We start from the raw sequence: 19975 nt of genomic DNA on the forward strand, positions 1-19975 counted from the left end.
TCCATGGAGACCAATAACAGCCAAACAATTTAATAAGATACATTCAATTTCCTTGTGCAACATTTGTCAATTGTTAATGCTCTAAACTCCAACATAAGACCAATGCCAATTTTGTCTAAACATGCGTGGAGATCCCCATGTTGTCTGTAAGGCGAATTGCACTTCATTCAACGTACCTTAATCTAATAAATAAGACTTCTCTCTGGAGCTCTCGCATAGGCTACATTTTTAGAGAAGTTGGAAAACAATGCTCCATAAGGCTTTTATCAAAAAACACAAAAAAGCATACAAACATATTTAAAAAAAAAAACGATAGCAATTATTAAACACCCTGAAACACTAATGCAAAGTTTCCCCCTCTTCTTTGATTGCTTACTCATGAAGTTATACATTACCCCATTTTGCCCAAAGACATTTGCAGAAGTGTGCAGTAAAGAATCTGAGAGGAATTGTGTTGATGGATGGAGTAGCAGTCTTACATCAGTCCTTCAGTACACCTGTCTCTTCTCTCAGAAAACAAGTTTGTTAAAAAAATGAATTTAGTTTATTCCTTGTGTGTCTTTGGTGTGACTGTGTGTCGCAGGGACAAGAAGGGGGCACAAAAATGGTTCCTGGGGCCGAGTCCTTCATAGAAAGGAGGCATAGGGATCGCATGAAGCCGCATGGGACAGACTCGGTGTCTTCTGTCCTCGCCAGGTCTCACTCCCTCCCCCTTCCTCTCCCGCCACTTCACAGTGCCGAGGCGGTGACTGGGTGGATGGCGTCACGGTGGGCCGTCGTGCCCTTGAAGGCCGAGAAGGCGGCGATGTCACAGTTGTGGGGAGATAGCGCACTGCCACTGCCCGGCTGCCATGTGGGACCGGTCACAAAGGCCGACGTGGTGGCGCTGTACCCCATGTAGGGTGACACTTGGGTGGTGGGAGGGTGGTAGGGAGGGATGCTGGGTGCTGTGACATAGCTGTTCACTGTGGGCAAACCATTCAGCGTCTGGAGACAAGAGAGAGAGAGAAATCTGTGTTAAATGTCTCAAAGGTCACTGGTGACTTGGTGGAAATATCATGTTTTGTGTTTTCCATTTTGTAGTTTTGCTTGTCAAAAAAGGACAATATTTGACAGAAGACCATTTTTAGCTACATTATTTAGTGACCCCCAATTCAAGAAGACACACACAAGCAGTTGAGTTATAATTGAAAAAAGCTGAGGAAAGCTGTAGAGAAAAGTGAAAGGAATAGTGATTGAATTATAAACGGCAGAAACCTTAAATTCAAACTTCACAGCCACCACATAAAAAAACCAATTTTCCCAATTTTGATGAAAGTATGAATGATCAATTATGCTCTCTCCTGATCCTGGAACATATTAAACATGGATAAAAACCATACATGCATGATTACCCCTCTGTCTAAGGGACTTGTTTTCTGCCCAGAAGGGGACGTTTACTCCGCCGGCGTTGATATAGCACGTCAGACGATGGGAGACAGGGTGGTTGGGGGCGCCACAAAACAGATGTCATGAGAGATTGAGAGTGAAAGGCCAGGAAGAAGGGAAATATGATAGAGAACCAGGCAAGCATAGGATTCGGAGAATGAATGGGCTTTGCTTTTCTGGCACAGCGACAGGACCTAACTTGAGGAATTCACCAAAGCATTTCAACAGGGAGGCCGAATTGCTGTTCCTGGGTGGTCTGCGACTACTGAGAACTATTTCTAAAATTCTGATCATTTCTGTGTTTGTTGACCTATTTTTATTGACTGCCAGAATTGCCGGCTTTTTGCTCAAAAGATATATGAATAATTAGCTCCAAGCTGACATTTGTGGTGATTTATCAAGCTAAACCATAGAGAGAAAGCTAGTTGTGTGTTTGCGCGCCTGTGGGTGTCTGTGTTGGGTACGTGTGGGGCTCTGTTTGTGTTTGTGTGTCTTCACTTGGCTCACCAAAACTGAATCTTATTTCAGAAATAGCCACACAGACTTTGAGCTGCGTTGAATTCTTTCTTTTTTAAGTTAGTTGGAAAAATGTTAAATAACACTAAAAATTAAGACATCTTCCCCCAACTAAAAGCATTATAAATCACACACACAATACAGTAGGCATACAATACGTATACTCCTAACAATATAACAGGAAACACCTTCCAGTATAATGCATCACTACAAGAACACTTCTCCTCAGAAATGACCACAGAGTTTAATCAACACATGCTGACACAAAGTCAACAAAATTAAAAAGTTTACAAAGGGTGTGTTTATGACTCTTGTATTATATTGCATTGTTTGTTTAGGTGTACCTGTTGTAATTTAATATACTTATGTCGTTCACACTATACTGTGTATACACATATTTTTGGACTGTGTTTATTTAGTATTTATACATCTATAAAATATGCATTATGCTGCCTAACGAAACAACGTGTGCTGCGTTTAAAAAGTAGGTTAGGTTAATCTGTTCTTATGTTAATCAGAATATTGTATTTATAATAATACACGTGTAGCTGTTTTCATGCCTTTTTGAATGAGTATTAATAAGAACAAGTAAAACCAGAATAAGGTTTGAATAAGCATTGACGACATTCATTCAAATAATTACCTCTCAAACGGATTAACTTTGTCACGCTCAGCTTCCATAGTTTATATTAAAATAAATCATCAAAACTAATAAAAGGCATGTTTATCCTGCTCGAAGAAAAATAATATGATATTACGTACACGTGTTTGTGGTAAAAAAACAACTTTTACTGAATGTTTCAATCGAAACATGAACGGAATCACGTCCGAGCCGCCGCGCGCCCTGAGCTCGAGACTTAACCTTAAATCTATTTTAATGATCATCTTCTTCCAGAGAAAACCCCGAGCGTCCCATGGGTGCATCTGCCCTGCAAACAGCGCCTTTAGGCCACATGTTACACAGCCCTCTGGCCTCATACCGGAGTCGGAGTGCGTGATTTAGGCCGACCCAAGATGCGTTCAGGGTCCCATTTGAATTAACTTATAGCAATAACTGTCAACCTTAGGGAGTTAAAAAATTAGGCCTGTAGTGGAAAGTAAAATGTGGAAAAACGTGAGCCTTTTTTTTTGGAAAGTAACAGAAAAATATAAAACTACAGATCGCTCCTTGCATGACACATCTTTTTGTGTTACTGTTCCCCTCACAAACACAGATCCCTTTAACATCAGATGTGAGCAGATGCACAAACGCACGGTAACTCCTCCAGTCTAATGGTGGAACACTACTTTGCTTCACCATACACTGTTTTTCATGCAATAAACTGTAATTTATAGAGTTGTTATTTTCTGCATTTAATGGCTCACTTCTGTTTTTGTACAGTTAGTTTTCTAACCGCTCAGACAGTCACTTCGAGCTGCTGCTTCTGCTGCTAATCTCACTGCATCGGGGCTGTTTCTGCGTAACGAGCATTAAAACTATACCACCCTTGTCATAAAAGTGCAAAAGTCAATTATGCGCCATGAAATTGTCGTTTTTGAGAATTGCACGCCCCTGTCAAAAGGAGATAGTACCTATACTTTTAAAAAATAAAATAAAATCCCATTAAAATATTTGTACTCGAGCTACCAAAAAATATATTTGTTTTTCCAAATGATGTGAAATCACTTTAGTGCAAAGCAAGCTACTAAAATGTATTTTTTGACATACAATTTGAGACTAAGGAGCCATATCATACATTCATTTATAAGCCTACTTATGCGTATGATCTTTAACATTTGAAAACTTTATTTCATTATTTTTAATTATTAAATGTGAATATGTGTTTCGTGGAAAAAAATCGCTGCATTAACCCCAACCCAGATGTATCTTTGATTAGGCTGTTGCACGTTTATGTATTGACTTTAAGAACTTTGTGCATAATATTTATTAATATGCAGTTGTTTTTCGAAAATATTAGCTTGCATATTTTGTTTTTTGCAATAGGAAAAAGACACATGCTGTTGTGGTCAGTGTTCCTTCCATGCAGTCTTGGCCCAAATCCTACATGGATCCTAACACTGAAACCAACCCATTAAAATCCTGTGGGCCTATGTTTTAATAATTTACCAGGAAACCAAAAAAGGCTATATATTACATGCTGAGTCTTTTTTTTACGAGTCCATCTAGTTTCTGAGTGTTAAGCACGCTACAATTAATTTTAAAAACCTTAACATGTCGAGCTGGAAAACAAGAATCAAGAGGAATCACAAGGCTATCCAAATCTCTTTAACCGACTAAATATTAAATGAGTTACACTCGGATGATTCATAAAAGCACTGAACATGCAGCAGGCCCTATGGAAGTAAAAAATAACAAGATATTATAAAAGGCACCATTACCAGCTAGCCAACAGAAGGAGAGCATTAAAGCTGTGGAAAGTCCTAGCCACATAATTGTATAAATAATAATTAAAATATTAGAGAAAACTCAAGAGTTTAACGCACTTGCCAGAAGTTTGGATATACTCTATTGTTGCAAATTAGGTTACAACATTTATTTGATATTTATATATTTGTTTTACCTGTGTGTATTGTGCTTGATGTTCTAAATGCGGTTTATCCAAGCCATTGACTAGTGGAGAGCTTGCTGGTGGGAAATTAGTCCTGTTAAAAGTGCTCTATTCTTCTAGTTTGGCGCAGGAAAAGGATGGACTGTCACTAACTGAGAAAAGGAGAAGAGAGGAAAAAGATCCGCACAGGCCGCATCCATCAGGCCAGGTTAGCCAGGCTGCATAAGAACATAAACCCTGTGACATTTTGCACTAAAAGGCGATTATTTGTTATTTTAAGCCCAAATGTATCACACATCCTATGGGCTTTCGTATGCGTGTGCGTGTACTTTGTTTTACAAAACCTTTCAGGTAAACAAAAGTATCAGTTCCAGTGTCCACAACACAACATTTGCATAATCTGATATTGACACTTTCTAACTCTCGGCAAATTGATATATTTGTAATAAAGACGTTTAAAATATAGGAGTTTAAAATGGTTAGCCTCGACTTTCTCTGTTCGCCATTATGACTAAGAACATTGAAAAATGGTAGAATTATAATTTGCGTATTTTTAACAGGCCTTAAAGTAAATTGACAGAGTGGAACTAAATGTTTTAGTTCCCCCTTAAAATCAGATTGAGGCCCAGCTGAAGATGGGCAGGGCGGAGAGACGCCTCTCTGGAGGGTCAGGGACATTTCAGCCCACCAAAGCGTCTTCCTGTCGGGGGACAAATTAGATTTACTTTCACCGTCTCCCTCCTTTGAGCGTAATGGATATTATATAGCTCCCAACGTTTACACTGAGAATTGCAAGCCCACCAAAGGTAGGCTATAACTCGATTAAGAGCCTTTTAAAAATATTGAACACGAGTAAATATTATTTTTGATGTTTGTAACTGAATCCCAACATATCAGCAATTTACTGAATGCAGTTTGTGCGTTTTAATCGTGTGTCTGTATGCGCGTAAAATAAAAAAAACTCAAGTTAAATAAAGAATAGCTTATGATAGGCCTACTTACTCCTGCACACTGTGTTTGGATTGTTTAATTACTAGGTCTATTTCCCATTTTTCATACATTCCAAATATATTAATATTATGTAGTTATCTGACTTGTGAAATCACTCAATCAAAAACGAGCTCTTATCCCACCAATCTCCATTAAAACGTTGCATTTAAAACTTGCCACAAACATCTGCTCATAACTTAAAAATGCACAAATTGTTTGAAAAAGGCAGCCTTTCAAAAACACATTCCTCCCACTTGTGATTTCTCGTGGATATCTGCCTCACATTTGTCTTGTTTAGATTGCCCAAGTTAGCTTTTCGCAAGGCGGTAAAAGTGGAGAGGAGCAGGGCGTGTTTGTGTGCCTTGTAGCCATGAATCCTGACAGCACGACGGCTCGCTAAGGACTGACAGCACTTCGCTTCCTGCCACTGGAAAACAAGCTCTCCGAAAATCCCTTTCACAACACCGAGCCGGCCATTAACACTGATTTATGCCGGATCCTGTTTCACTGTTTCCAAAACAGTTGTGGTCTTGTTGAGTGCAAGCCAAAGCTATCCGGGCCTACCTGCATGTCGCACACATACACGACAAACATACAGCAGAAAACGCCTATTAATGTCAAGCTAGTACTTAGGACCCGAATCACCGTCAAACCTGCAGGACACGCAGCCCTACACAAAATGTCTGGCTCCGAGTCATGGCAAACATTCAGCACACCTCATTTTGATGCACTTCATCCCACTGCCTTTCCCTCCGCTGTCCCTCTAATATTCCACATCCGCCTCTTAATTATTACTGCAAGCCAAACCATCTGTTTCTGGACTAACCTGCCTCCCTTTCAAATCAATATCAGCCGGCAGGTCAAATGGCATTTAAGCTCTATCCCTCTATGGAGGTCATAAAGACCAAGTGGTTACTTTTGGAGGACTATAAAAACAATTACAATAACTCAAAGTAAAAAAATAAAATTCTCTTTCAAACATTCACATCCTTGCGAGCAAAACCCCCTTTCAAAAAGCTGTTTAAATGTAGTGCAATAATCAAATGCAACCGCCCTCCGTGCAGCCATGCTTACTTTGTTGCTCTGTAATAGACCGTATCCCCAGAATATCTGTGACAGAGTGCGAGGAAGGCCATATCCTGTGCATGGCCATGTGTCCGGGAAGGGTGTGCATGCCTGGGGGAGTGGGCACTTTGGATGTCGGGTATGAGTATAAGTGGTTGTAGGGTATCGTTGGCTGTGGCGGGGGGTGAGGCTGCTTGCCTGACTCGTACTGGTTCTGCTGGGACAGATTCCCGATCTTGTTGCGGAGGATCCGGCTGATGGAGCTCACTGACGGCAGATTGAACTTGTCGCAAACCCCGTCGGCGAGTAGCCTGTCCCGGATCTCCCAGGCAAAAATCCCGGGGTCCCTCTGCTTGTATGTCCGTATGTGCTTGACCACGGTGGGCGTGGTGACCCGCGGCTTGCTGCCTCCGATGGCCCCTGGGAGGATGGAGCCGGTCTCGTTGTATCGGGCCAGGATCTTGCTGACGCAGCCGTGGGACACCCGCAGCTGCCGGCTGATGTCACAGGGTCGGATCCCGAGCTGGGCCAGCTCCACTATCCGGAGCCGGATCGCGTTGGGGAGCGGCCTGCCGTTCACGAAAACACCGCCGAGCTGGTTCACCTCACCGAAGGCAGGCTCTGGTGTCAAAAACAAACACACAAACGAGCACAACAATGAGAAAGCTATTAGGTAACTGAGGCCCACCAAAGACTCTTTAACCCGGGTTAAACTGCACATTTAAAATGCCTGAAATGTATTAACAAACACTTAATTGTGCACAATCAGAGTGTTATCCAAGCGCTTAACATGTAGTAATAGCCCATTATAGTATAGTATAGCACATTGCTAGTGCATTCACGAAAAAAGTTTTTACTGTAAAATACAAAATAGTTCATTTTGACCTTTTTGTTTTTTTTTAATAAAATGTACCAACCCATAACTGGCAGAAAGTTGTCGCTAAACTTTACGCGGATGGTAGAACTCGCATGTTTCTGACAAATGTCATAATTCAGTATGCTGGTGTCTTCCTCTGGAGTCCAGACTTATCTGACCCATCAAGAACATCACATACACGGTATCTCTTCATATCTCTCCCACCTTGCCGTCGGACCTTTCGCTGCATCCCTGACAAGAAAAAAACGATCCCACATGAACTCACCCATCGTGTTAAAGCCGCAAAGGAAGAGCACGGCGTCCGGGTTGTGCCTCCTGCGTGGATCCTGCTCCTCGTCCAGCGTGTCCACTGTCCAAAACCGCGTCTACGAAAATCTTCTTGCGCGATAAGGAACAAGAGGGACAAAATGCTCGATCTGTTTCCTGACGGCGCTGGAGACAGGCTTACATTTCAATCTGTTGAAATTAGGAGGCTGGACTTCCAGAGCTTCTCCGCCGCTGATTGGCTCAACTCTCCATTAGACTTTCGGGATCGCTCAAAGCTTTGCTGCTATTGGTCCAAAAGTTTGACATGACAAGTCCACAGAGATCCCCCCAGTCCTCCTCCTCGTCCTGCTCGCTCCCACCAGAAAGCAAAGCTGGGATATAGCACCATGAATGCTTTTGTTATTGACACAGATATGGTGAGTATAAAGATATATCAAGATTTTGGATCAGATCTTTAGATGTGGCACTACATAAAATATGTGTAAAAAGCTCCATTTGGAAACCATCACAAAGAACCATCACCAGAAATGTTTTTTTAATGAAAACCCACAAGCTTCTACATTTTAAACCCTGTAACTTATAATGAATTGATTATTTTTGTTTTGTTTTTACACCACAGCTGAAACCTTTAACACAGACAAAAAGGTTCGAGTTCAATTGAAAATCAAAAGGCAGAAAACCTGAGTTTGGGGGCTTTTACGCGCCACTTCAATACCCTTCATATCAATCTTTAGAATGGCATCATTAAGGAAATTGGGAGAAAATATTGATTATTTTTGATGTTGGTTAATTGAATCTCAGTGCAATCGAGGATCATCATACTTTTGTGATCATTTGTCGCTCCGCTTTTTACTCACGTTTACGCACCAAACAGCCCTACACTTTTTAACACACGCCATAAACTAATCCTTCACGTGGATAATATGTAAACCAAGGCCAACACTTTGTAAATAATTTGTCTTGTCATGTTGTTTGAAAATAAATCACAGACGCCATATTTATCTCTTGGATCAATATTTTAAATTTGGCCTAAAAATGAAGTGTTTTTTTTTTGTTTACGCGTGAAACGAACATCACTTTAAAGTGCTATTTTAACTCAATAATTTACCTTTCCTTTGCAATTTCATCTGCATTAAGGCCTCGCACCGGACAGGCCAAGTGTTGCGTTTTTGCCAATTATGAACCGCAAAGGTAAAGCTAAAACGAGCTCTAAGGAAATAATCGTATGTGTTAATCTCTCCATAACTATCTTTCAGGCTAAACGTCCTTAGACCAGTATCTGCTTAAGGGATTATTTCTAGCTTTGCTTCCTCCGCTTCCTGCTCTCTCCGTACAGAAACCACTTGCAGGCCATAAGAAAGATTTGTTGCTTCCCGACACGAGAAACAAACACACGCCATAACTTTGCGCCTTCACTCTCTCCCCATCGTGACACATGCTTTGGGTTTTCTCGTGACATATTTTAAAAAGGCCATGGCGCATGACTGACCTTCATCTACCGAGAGGGATCAACGTGCATGTAAACATCAAACGGGGCTCCTGTACAGCCGTGCAATTAGGAATATTGTTGAAAACCTCCGCTGACATTAAACACAGAAAAGCCTGTGAGGGGCCAAAAATACACACTAAGTATTTCTCAGTATTTGTTTGAGCTCAGTGGGCTGGATATTGGAGGTACTACACCTACATTTTTCGGTTTAGTTTCCCACCTTCTCAGGATGGCATAAATCTCTGAAATTGCACATATAGCAGCGTGGGCCTAACACTAATTCAAGTCAGTATAGACGGGCTTCATAGGGAAACGTATTTGACCGTTTTTCGCAAAATACCTTTGTTTACATAAAGCGTTGTTTGCTTTAAGATGGCCTAGTGTCTGAAGTTTTTATGTTTTACTATTTTTATGTTTGTTTATTTATTTTTTTAACATCGCGTTTGCCCCCACCTGCCCACCCTGCTCCGCTCACAGGCCACTAATGCGTCAAGGATAATGTTTACCGTGGGGAAACGTGCTCAACTTGTTTCCATTGAGGTTCCTCTGGTGGCTGAAATAACAAAAGGTCAGTGGTGAGGGATCAAAGGTCTGCGCAAACTGCTCCATCTTTGGCTAAACGGACACCTGAACTTCCTCCTTCTTCCCCCTGTGATAGGCTATAATAGATGATAGCCCACCTGAGCATGCATTACGCTGCAGCCACAAAACCCTGTTATCACACAACTGGAAAATGTTAACTGTATGGTTATTGAAATAATTGTACAAAAGTTAGTCAAAGTATGTGATAATTGCACCGAAGAGTCATTGCGAAGCTATTATTAGTTTATTATTATTATTATTATGCGTTGGAATTGAAGCGCAGATTGTTAATAATGATATCCAGACTCGACATGGCTGTCACATGCCGCTGCAGCTCACAAGACAAAACTCGTCCATGTCGAATTGAGTTGTTGAAGGCAACGCATCACTTGTCAGACAAATTGTGTAACGATGGACTCAGAGCTTCGTCTCTGCAGGAGACATATATTTATTCCAGCATCTTCGTTTCTGTGGATTTGGCACCAGATTTATCCTCCCTCAAATATTCTGCTGTGGGCCTCTCACATGATAATAATCAGATTTGCAGCCTAAATGAATCCACTTTATATTCTCCATGGCTACATACAATTAAAACAACTTGTGTTTTAAAAATGCGTTTTTGCGAGTCCAGAATATTTTCTGGATTTCTTGTTTCAACATTGGTTGGATGTCCGGTGCTTTAAGGGTTTATTTGCAAAAATGTGCACTACAGATTCTACCTCAAGTAATCACTGTGCCTTCATTATATCTCATGTATTGCTTGAAGGCCTTTTGTTAATACTATCCTGACACATTCGTTGAGTATGTTTGATGCAGAGTGACAAGCAGCTACGTTTTAACATCAGGTTTTTCTTTATAAAAGTATTTGTTTTCCTTAAAAAAGTTGCATTACATTTTAAAAATGGCTTCCAATGAATTATGTTACACTTGAAGTACAGGAGCATGTAATCCAATGAGATGGAATTCAGCTCTTGGAGATGCAAGATATTTTAGATAAGCATGAACGGAGAGCTAAAACAACGAAATTAGATCATCCCAATCATGTCGCTGAGGTTGCATATACTTATGTAACAGAGAAACAAATATTATTGAAGTACTCCATTAAGTAAAAGTCCTCAATTTAAAATATTACTTAGGTGGAATTACAGAAGTATTATCAGCTACATGGAGTCAAAGTAAAAGTAGCAAAACAGCACTTTCAAAGTATTGCATTCTTACAAAATATATTATCCTGATATTATAACTAACGCATGGAGCCAATTGTATATACTTTTCAAATACTGTGTTGTATTTATATATTAGAAGTAAAGTAGGCTACTGCATCATATCATTTAAGCATATAACGTGTTTTATGTCACCAGGATGTGTTAAATAAATGTTGTGGAGTAAAAGTACAACATTTGGCTATGTGGAGTCGAAGTATAAAGTAGCACAACGTGAAAGTACTCAAGTAAAGTACAATTATGTCATAATGGTAATATACTTGAGTTAAGCATCCAAACAACAGCCTTGCTGCGAAAGTACACAAAGCAGTAATGTACTTATAAGGTTGTAAGGTGTATATACAGAAGGAAAAGGGTAAATACTGTATATGATGGATCCAGCTATAGCTTAAGATTTGAACTAGTATAATACTTATTATGATAAATTATCTGCAGGGTTTGCTTTGCTTGTTTGCTTTGCTCATAATTGATTTCACGGGCAGAGAAGGTCCTTATTGACTCAAGATGAAGAAAGAAGTGTGAAGGCGAAAATATATTTGTGCTGCTTATTTCAGTAATTGTTTTAGTTCTATAAATAAGGTGCAGTTTGTCCCAGATGATACAGAATTGGAGGAGATGCCCACCAGCATGGATGAAGTGCAGAGGAAACAAAATGCATCAATATTTCATTATTTATCAGGTAAATATGAAAGATATGTATCATTAACATTTACAAAAACGACATACCAGTAAAATTACTAGTATTTATTCTGATTTGTCACCGTAACTCCCATAATTTCTTAAATTATGCATCCACTCTCAAGGGTTAAAAGTGTCAGAAAAAAACAAAAACTGTTCGTGCGTTTCACAGAAAACTGTACTGTATGCCACATTTCCAAATATCCAGGAATATAAATCACTCCAAATATACTCAATTATAAATTATATAACAGCTGCAGTCTGAGAGATGTGACCAGAGGAAAGAAAAGTGCTGAGCCAACAAAAACGTAAGTGACTTTGTTTACATCTACACACTGTACAGATATCAAATGTGATGAGACACATACTCCCACCTCAGCTATCTTCTTCGTGTGAGAGCAAACCACATTTTGTTTTTAAATTCCACATTTTCCAGCAAGTGAGGACCTGAGGGAACTTTTGTTGTCACCACAACGAGACAGATCAAATACAGCTCGAGTTGTGAAAAAAATACCTGTCCAGGTTTCTAGAAATCAGAGTCAGATTGGAAACGTGCGCATAAATTGCCAGATCTCGATGTATTTTGATCAAAAACTATAAAAGAACCGTAGTGTTAAGAGGATGTGCATATCTATTTTGGGTCGGTGGTGATGGGATACACTCATGTGGAAAGTACTAAAGTTTTTTAGAAAAATCTTAAATCAACCGAAAATGGTGTGGATCTTACGAAAATGTGTTTTTATTTCTCAAGGGTGTCTATTTGTAGGCTATAATTGAAATTCTTAAAACCAATCTCGAATGGCATTTTATAATCCACCTATTTGCTTTATGACAGTGAGACTCAGACCACTTAAATAAACTCGGTCGAAAACTGTAACGAACTCACGACGATAAATAACCTCTTTCTCATCTTAAAATAGAGTTCACGCTTTAAAGAATCTAGTCAGAATCAAAGCTTTAAACTGTAAAGATAATTTAGGGATGACATTGTATAATGTGCATTTATATTCACCACATGTCAAATCCAGTTATCGCTGTGAAGAAGAATAATGATGATGAGTGGATTCCTCTTCCTCCATCTTAATGTTTTACTAAACGGTTTAATACACCTGCAATCCAAATAAAGCAGGTCACACATTTGTATTTATTAAGCCTTTTATATATTGTATTAATTAGTTTTACAAAAAATCTCTCTTCGTTCTTCAATCTGTTAGATAATAGGTCTGCCGGAAGTTAAATAGAAACCAAAGACATGAGGAAATACATGGACACAATCGACAACAAATCAATTTACATCACCAATAATTCCATTTAACTCCTATTATCTTGTACTGCCCATTAAGAGCAAAATAAGCCATAGTTATTTATTTAAAAAAAACACAATTTCAGAAGTTAAAATATTGGCAAACGAAATAATATAATTTTAAAGTAAAAAAGCCCGCTCAAAAATGGCTATTCAGTCATGATTTCGACGTTCAAAAAAAGTGTTTCTCAGATATAACTTTACAGAAAATACTTTATTCGGTTAAAGAAAACAACTATAACTACTCGACTGGAAAATAGAAAACAATATCGGTAATTTCAGTTGTTGACACTTTGATAATCTGTTTTTATTTATTACCTATGAGTCACGTCCCTCAATTATCAATTGCAATTTCTAACATTATCAGTAATCTCATTAAGACCACAGCTGTGCAGGCTCTATTTAGCATGCAGTTATTTGTTTTTTTGTTCATAATCAGATCCATCCGCCTTGCAACCTGACATCATGCGTGACTCTGTCAGTGGGCCTGAACTTTCAAAACACCAGAGACAAGTAAATGGATTGAGACGCTTTGACTGTAAGACTTTGTGCTGTGAAAATAAATACGTTTTAAAAAATACAGTGCCAGACAGATTTATCTGTAGTACACGCGTGTGCAGATCCGTGGTGCTGCTCGGATTCTCCAGAGAAATATGCTGAAAGAAAAAAAAGGTCCCGGTTTAATGTTCCCAGTATGATCCTGCGGGAAATCCAAGTCACCACTAATAGGTTATTATGGGGACGCGCAGTGATTTCTTGTTTGAGGGGTTGGAGGTCTGTCATTTTATACTAACTGTCCCCAAACTGACTGACATCTGCATTAAGATACACACGTGCGGAGAGTTAGAGAGAGAGAGAGAGAGCGAGAGAGAGAGTGTGTGTGTGTGCTGCTTTCAAGGCCCTGTCGCCTAAAGCACCCCTAATCCGGGTATTAAGGCGCAGAGAGCTGTGGTGTCGTCTATGCGGATTGATACAAATAAGACTATATGAAGCTTTAATGCGCGATAAGGCCGCCCGCAGGTCTATATATGGAGCCTTCGCTCGCCTTTAAAATACCCCGCACTGATGACTCTAACCTTTGCAGCCCAAACTGCACTGACACCATTAAAGTCTTTCTGCAGGTTAGAACTTTAGTGCGGCCTTAATGAGGACGATCGCAGGTTAACGACGGTTGTATTCGTGTTTCAGAGGCCAGGCCCGGGTTTCAGCGGAGTGGCACAAAAAAGAAACAATATTTACGACACTTTTAAGCATACATCACTTTGACATCTGTTCGTCTGGCACCTGGCATCCATTAGTATTAGATATTTCATTCCGCCCTAATTTGGAGCGCTCTTTGTCCGGAGCCAAGGACACTGGGAAAAAACGGAGAGCTGCACCTTTAGTGCGCTTTTACGCGGCATTTCCTTTGTACAGAAAAGTGCAAATGGGGTGTTGATGCAGACCACACCGCGGCGTTATGCGCTAAACTCGGGGAATGGTTGAGTCATACCTGGATTGCATTTATATTAAATGACCTCGTACATTAAGATCCCCGCGTAGGCGCAGAAACACTCCTGCAATTCGTCAGTTGTGGGCACACCGAGCGTCAGATTTGTACATAGTGTTATTAGATTACTGAGTGAGTATTCAATATCCTCATAAACAAACACACAGTCAGATGTATAATGTCAGTGAGAATTGTGTTAAAATACAACTCCTCTGATTTATTTGTGTTATTTAATTAGCTGACATTCAGCCAGACAGAAAAACAAACGAGTACAAGTTGGAGTTGACAGCAATGAGAATAACTTGTAATCCATTTTTTCAATTTCATTTGTGTGCGTCTGTGAAAGAAGAAGAGTGAGGTTCACAGGATTGAATGCGGCCTCCTCAAAGCGGCGTGCAGTGCCACTCCCAACATGGATAAAAGGTGAGGCAGGCTCATGCTTTTTATTGCTTTATTTAATAACATGTTTTGGAACCTGAAGCTGCATATGTTGACAGGAGGCTCAGGTACAGTGAGGGTGAGTGCAGAATGATAATAATAAGGGAGAGCGCAGTGCACATTAAGCAACAAAAGCTCCTGAAATCAGACACTTCCTGTTGTGTCCTACAGTCAATAAGGTGCACGCGTAATCAAAGGTCTTTCTTTTTGGTCAGACTGTCTGCAGAGGGTCACTGATGCTGCCGATTAGTGTCAACACAGACATCATGTTTATTTTAAAATACAGTGGCGCCATCTGGTGGACACTTAGGAGTGAAATGATCAAGTCATTACTGAAACAAATTAAAGTTTTTAGCTCCTTAGTGGAAGTACTTGTGTATTTGGTATTTTAATGTCAGTCATAATTTACAAATTGAATGTTTTATTTATACAATCCTATTCTGTAAATTACATAGATACTTTTGCTGTCTGAACATAGTGAAGTAAAAAAGGTGTGATACTTTGAAGTGCATCATACCAAGTGAAGGCTTATCAAATTAGTTTTTGATTGATCTAACATTAGCATCCTAAGTGCTTTTGTATCTGACGGTCTGGATAGACAGTAACAGCTTCCTCTAAACATGTAAGTTGCCCTTCAATAAAGCACTGAACTAATAACTGCAGCAGGAGATAAATAAATGACCCTGATTCATTCTTTCAGATTTCCCCTCTAAGCTCTTCTCTCATTGATGCAGAGCATGGGGAGCAACAACACACTTACATTTTAATTGCAGTGATTACCAAACATATACTTCTGAGGAACTTGTTCTCCAACACAGAGGAAGTGAACTCCACCCACAGTGTGTGTTTGGTTAGATAAGCTAGAAGGAGGCCAACAGGCGTCAGTCAGTTTTAATGTGTGTCCTGTAGAGGGCAACCAAGTATCACAGATATCCCACAGGTCAGCTGGAGCAGTCAGTCCAGAGTCTGAAGCTGGTGTTGGAGGAATGAGAGACAAATACCTTCTTTTTTTTTGTTTCAGCATGGTGCAGAGGTTACCAGGGCCACGATCACATCCACTGATCCACTGCCTTGATGTAAGTAAACTCACACCTGAACTTTGAAACAACATCCATAACATTAATCTGGCTGCTACTTAGAAATTATGTATCTAATATATCATATTCCAATAACTTGTATGTACTCTTATTGCACTATTTCACTATTTCACTTTTTTACTATTTTTCTTTTTGTATTTACTTGCACTATTCTGTTCTGTTTTTCTGTTTTATTGTGTTGCACTGTTGGAGGAGCCTGTGACCTAAGATTTTCATCGTCATAACTACACTGTAGCTACGTACGTATGACAAATAAAAGCCTTGAACCTTGAAGATGGTTGATAGAAGTGAATACAGTGAGACTTCTATAATGCAGTCTGGAACTCATTTCCTTGGTCTTAATTAATAGAGAAAGAATATCTCAAGAAGCATGTTCTGTATACTTATGTTAACATGCATTTCCTCCAAAATGATATCCAACTCATATCATCAACTTATTGGGACTCATATCTGACGGGCTGGGAAGATGGCAGCTGTGAAAACAACTCTGCTCAAAAGTAAGAATTATTTCATTACTTTGGAAAAACGTTTTCATTTGTTTTTCATCCCATTGATCAGCAATGACCGGTCACTGCTGACTTGGTTATTATTATTATTAGGTAATCAAGATAAATATTGATAAGTCTATAGCGTTGCAAGCACACACATAAATGGGACATTGTGGCTTTCAATTCAGTGTATTCTTCTCAACCTGTCTTTCTTCAATTACAAATACTAACTCACCCAGAACTATTATAAAAATAAAAAATGTTTTTTGTTTTGCACAATTAAAAAAACATACAAACACAACAGATGAAACATAATATACAGTGCAGAAAAACCTCTGGGCCTATTTTAATATTCTACCTAAATAATGTTGGAATTTAACACAAGATTTAAATAAAAAAGAAATACAATAAATATTCAAAAGTGATGGCCAACTAATCGATACAACATGTTTTTTTTTCACAATATGTTTATTGGTATTTTCTTATTGAACATACACACATACACGCATACACACACCCTCACATTGCACCAGTATTAAAAGCATAGGCCTACAAATCAAATAAATAAAACAGAAATAATTTCACAGTTTCTTTTCAGAGGCAGTCCACATTCCCGTCCCTCATAATGTGCATATATGGCTCCCAGAGCTGAACAAAGTCCTTCCGCTTGCCCTTAGCGATGTAAGTCAGTCTTTCTAGACCAACACTTCCAGAAAGTTCCTTCAACCAAATCCTCAGTGATGGGGCATCCGTACATTCCCAACATAAAGCGATAGCCTTCCTGGCTTGAAGAAGGCCACAATCCAGAAGCTTGGTTTGTTTTGAAGTCTGTTTGAAGTCCTTTGGATATATTCCAAGTACACACAGTTTGACGTTCAAAGGGACATTAATGTTAAACATCTCTGACAGACACCTAATAACATCCTTCCAGAAGATTTGAATTTGTGGACATTCCCAAAGACAATGAAATAAAGTTCCTTTCTCATCCAAACACTTAGAGCAGACATCTGGAATATTGGCAGACATATGATGAAGTTTGACAGGAGTTATGTACATTCTCATTAACCATTTATACTGAAGTAATTTGAACCTAGTATTTATTGTCTGACTTTGTGCTTTTAGGCAAGCAGTATTCCAATCTTCCTCATCAATATCCTCTTTTATATCCGTTTTCCATGCACTTAATTGATCTAATGCTGATTCAGTGTCGATACAACAGATTTGATTTGATTTATTTCAAATGTGTAAAACAATAATACAACAATTTAACATGAGAATTATTATACAATACAAAATGTCAAATTGATATACAAAAATATTACTGATTCTAAATGATGTATAAACAAATAATCTACTTAATTAAACATCTGAAAAGAGAAGGGAAGAAGTTTACACTTATACACATAATAACAATATCATAACAATTAATAGTAAAACATACTTTTATCTTAGTATTTGACATGTTTTAAGTGCTCTTGATTTCAAAACGTTCCTATTCATGTCCCACTTTCCCCCTTGTCTGTGGAAATCCGATCGGTACACACTAAGATTTGTTCCTTAAAGCACCGTACAAACAAACCTGACTTTTTTTGACACACTCTCACTCGTCAGCAGCACACACACAGCTGCTAGATGATCAAGCAGCCTCACAAGACCCCCGTTTCCTGCAGAGAGGGTGCTGTGGCTGCCAGGTCATTATCCCCCTGCAGCCCCTCTGCAGAATGCTAATGGTATTTACAGGAGGGAGAGGGGAGAGGACACCAGCGGCAGGTGCAGCTGCTGGAGCATCGTGCTGCTCTGAGGGGGAACAGAGGGGGCATTGTGGCCGTTAGGTGATGGGTAATCAGTCAGTCTGAGATCAGATAAACATCCTCGCTGTAGCTTTGTGTCGGGCTCACTTGTAAACTGCATGCTCACAATTTGAGACACAATACAGTGTTTATCACTGGACAAAACAAACGGAGTAAAATAGGACAGTTGTGGGGATGTTGTGCAGGTTTGATTAATTGAGTGACTAAAATAACTAAATAAGCAGTGATATTGGTTTTAAGTTATGTTAAGATTTATTTACACAGCACTTATAGTCACGACAGTGCTTCATAATAAAATCTGGATCCGTTTTAAGTATATGAACGATGTAAAGATGTATTTACACGTTAAGGTAATCAAGATTTAGTTAAATGTTTCAAAATTAAATTCACACTTTTATATCATCATGGCTGGCCTGTTCAATTGTTTACACAGTTTTTCCAACCTCAAAGTCGGTTTTAAGGTGTTTAAATTAGTGTATACGTGAGGAATAATTGTATTAAGTATAGATGCTCCTGAGTGAGCTGTGTTAAGTCTGAAGTTCCCTAAGTGATGTCACCAACAAAACAACATTAATCACCCCCAGTAAAATATTTAGCAAATAAAAAACAAATAGTTGTTTACCCAAGTTATTTTACACTCTTCAATTTCTTAAAGTCACACTTGTCTTTCACATCTCTTTATCACTTTGTGCAAGGATTGTCTTTCTAATTAGTCATAATGTCATACATACAAATGTTTTACTATATAAGCACAGAGAAAATGTTACTTATTTGGCAGATTAATGTAAAAAAACATCTTTCAAGATTGAAAACATTCATTTTCCTGCAGACTGAAAGCCGAACGTCCATCTGAAATAATAAGCAAAATACATTTTTGGAGTGATGGAAGTCTAAATGTATATATAATTTCAACAAGGGACTTAATCACATGTGGTTTAGTGTTGAATTACAGGGTTGAAAATATTCATTGAGGTCTGAAATGTTAGAACTGTCACTTCAGCTGCTTAATCCAGAACCATGTGAGAAACAAATCTCCATTTGGCTGAGAAAGGGATTGGGAAAGAGAGCTGAACAACAGAGTAAATATTTGGCAGTGGAGAGCTCTTGGGAGATGCAGAGGACCCTCTCCTAGTGAAGCCTGCGGGTGTTAAATAGATTAAGTGTCATTGTGGACAGAGAAATTCCCGCTCTTTGGACATGACTTCTCTTTGCCTTTGCGTGTTTTTGCTCTCCAATCGAGTGCACTCTGTAAACTATCCACTCCAGCAAACTTGTGGTACTGTAATCCTCTGGTGTTTGTCAACCGCTGTGAAGCTGTTGTGTACACAGGCAGGATGCTAGAAGGGGAGTGAGTCCTCTATGTGTTTGTTAAAAGCACATTTCTTTATAAAATCTGTTTAAGCTTAATACAGTTTGTTTTGCAGGGAAACACGTGTGCGTAATGTGCGTAAAAACCGGAGATAATGTTGATTTCAGAGCATTTTTTGCCTGCTAATACAGGTCACCGACTTGGTTGAACTCTGATTATCTAAAGGGAATTTAATACGTCTTGAATTACACATGTAATATTGCTCCGGACTATAGACTTGGCGGCAGTAGACGCAGAGCAGTAGATAGTGTCCCAGATCCCATTCAGCTCCATTCAGAACCATGACAACACGGAACAAGCTCGGATTTATCCTGCA

General features: G+C 39.2%; 1 protein-coding gene across 1 annotated transcript; it reads right to left on the reverse strand.

The window, feature by feature from the left end:
• Positions 1 to 7865, reverse strand: pax9 (paired box 9). Its single transcript, XM_034144510.1, is given in 4 exon segments — positions 1 to 987; positions 4506 to 4645; positions 6558 to 7169; positions 7691 to 7865. Coding segments are annotated over 4 exon segments (1014 nt in total). The 5' UTR covers positions 7695 to 7865; the 3' UTR covers positions 1 to 729.
• Between the last annotated feature and the right edge of the window lie 12110 nt (positions 7866 to 19975).

This window comes from Trematomus bernacchii, unplaced genomic scaffold, assembly GCF_902827165.1.
Source record: "Trematomus bernacchii unplaced genomic scaffold, fTreBer1.1, whole genome shotgun sequence".
Classification (NCBI taxonomy): Eukaryota; Metazoa; Chordata; class Actinopteri; order Perciformes; family Nototheniidae; genus Trematomus; species Trematomus bernacchii.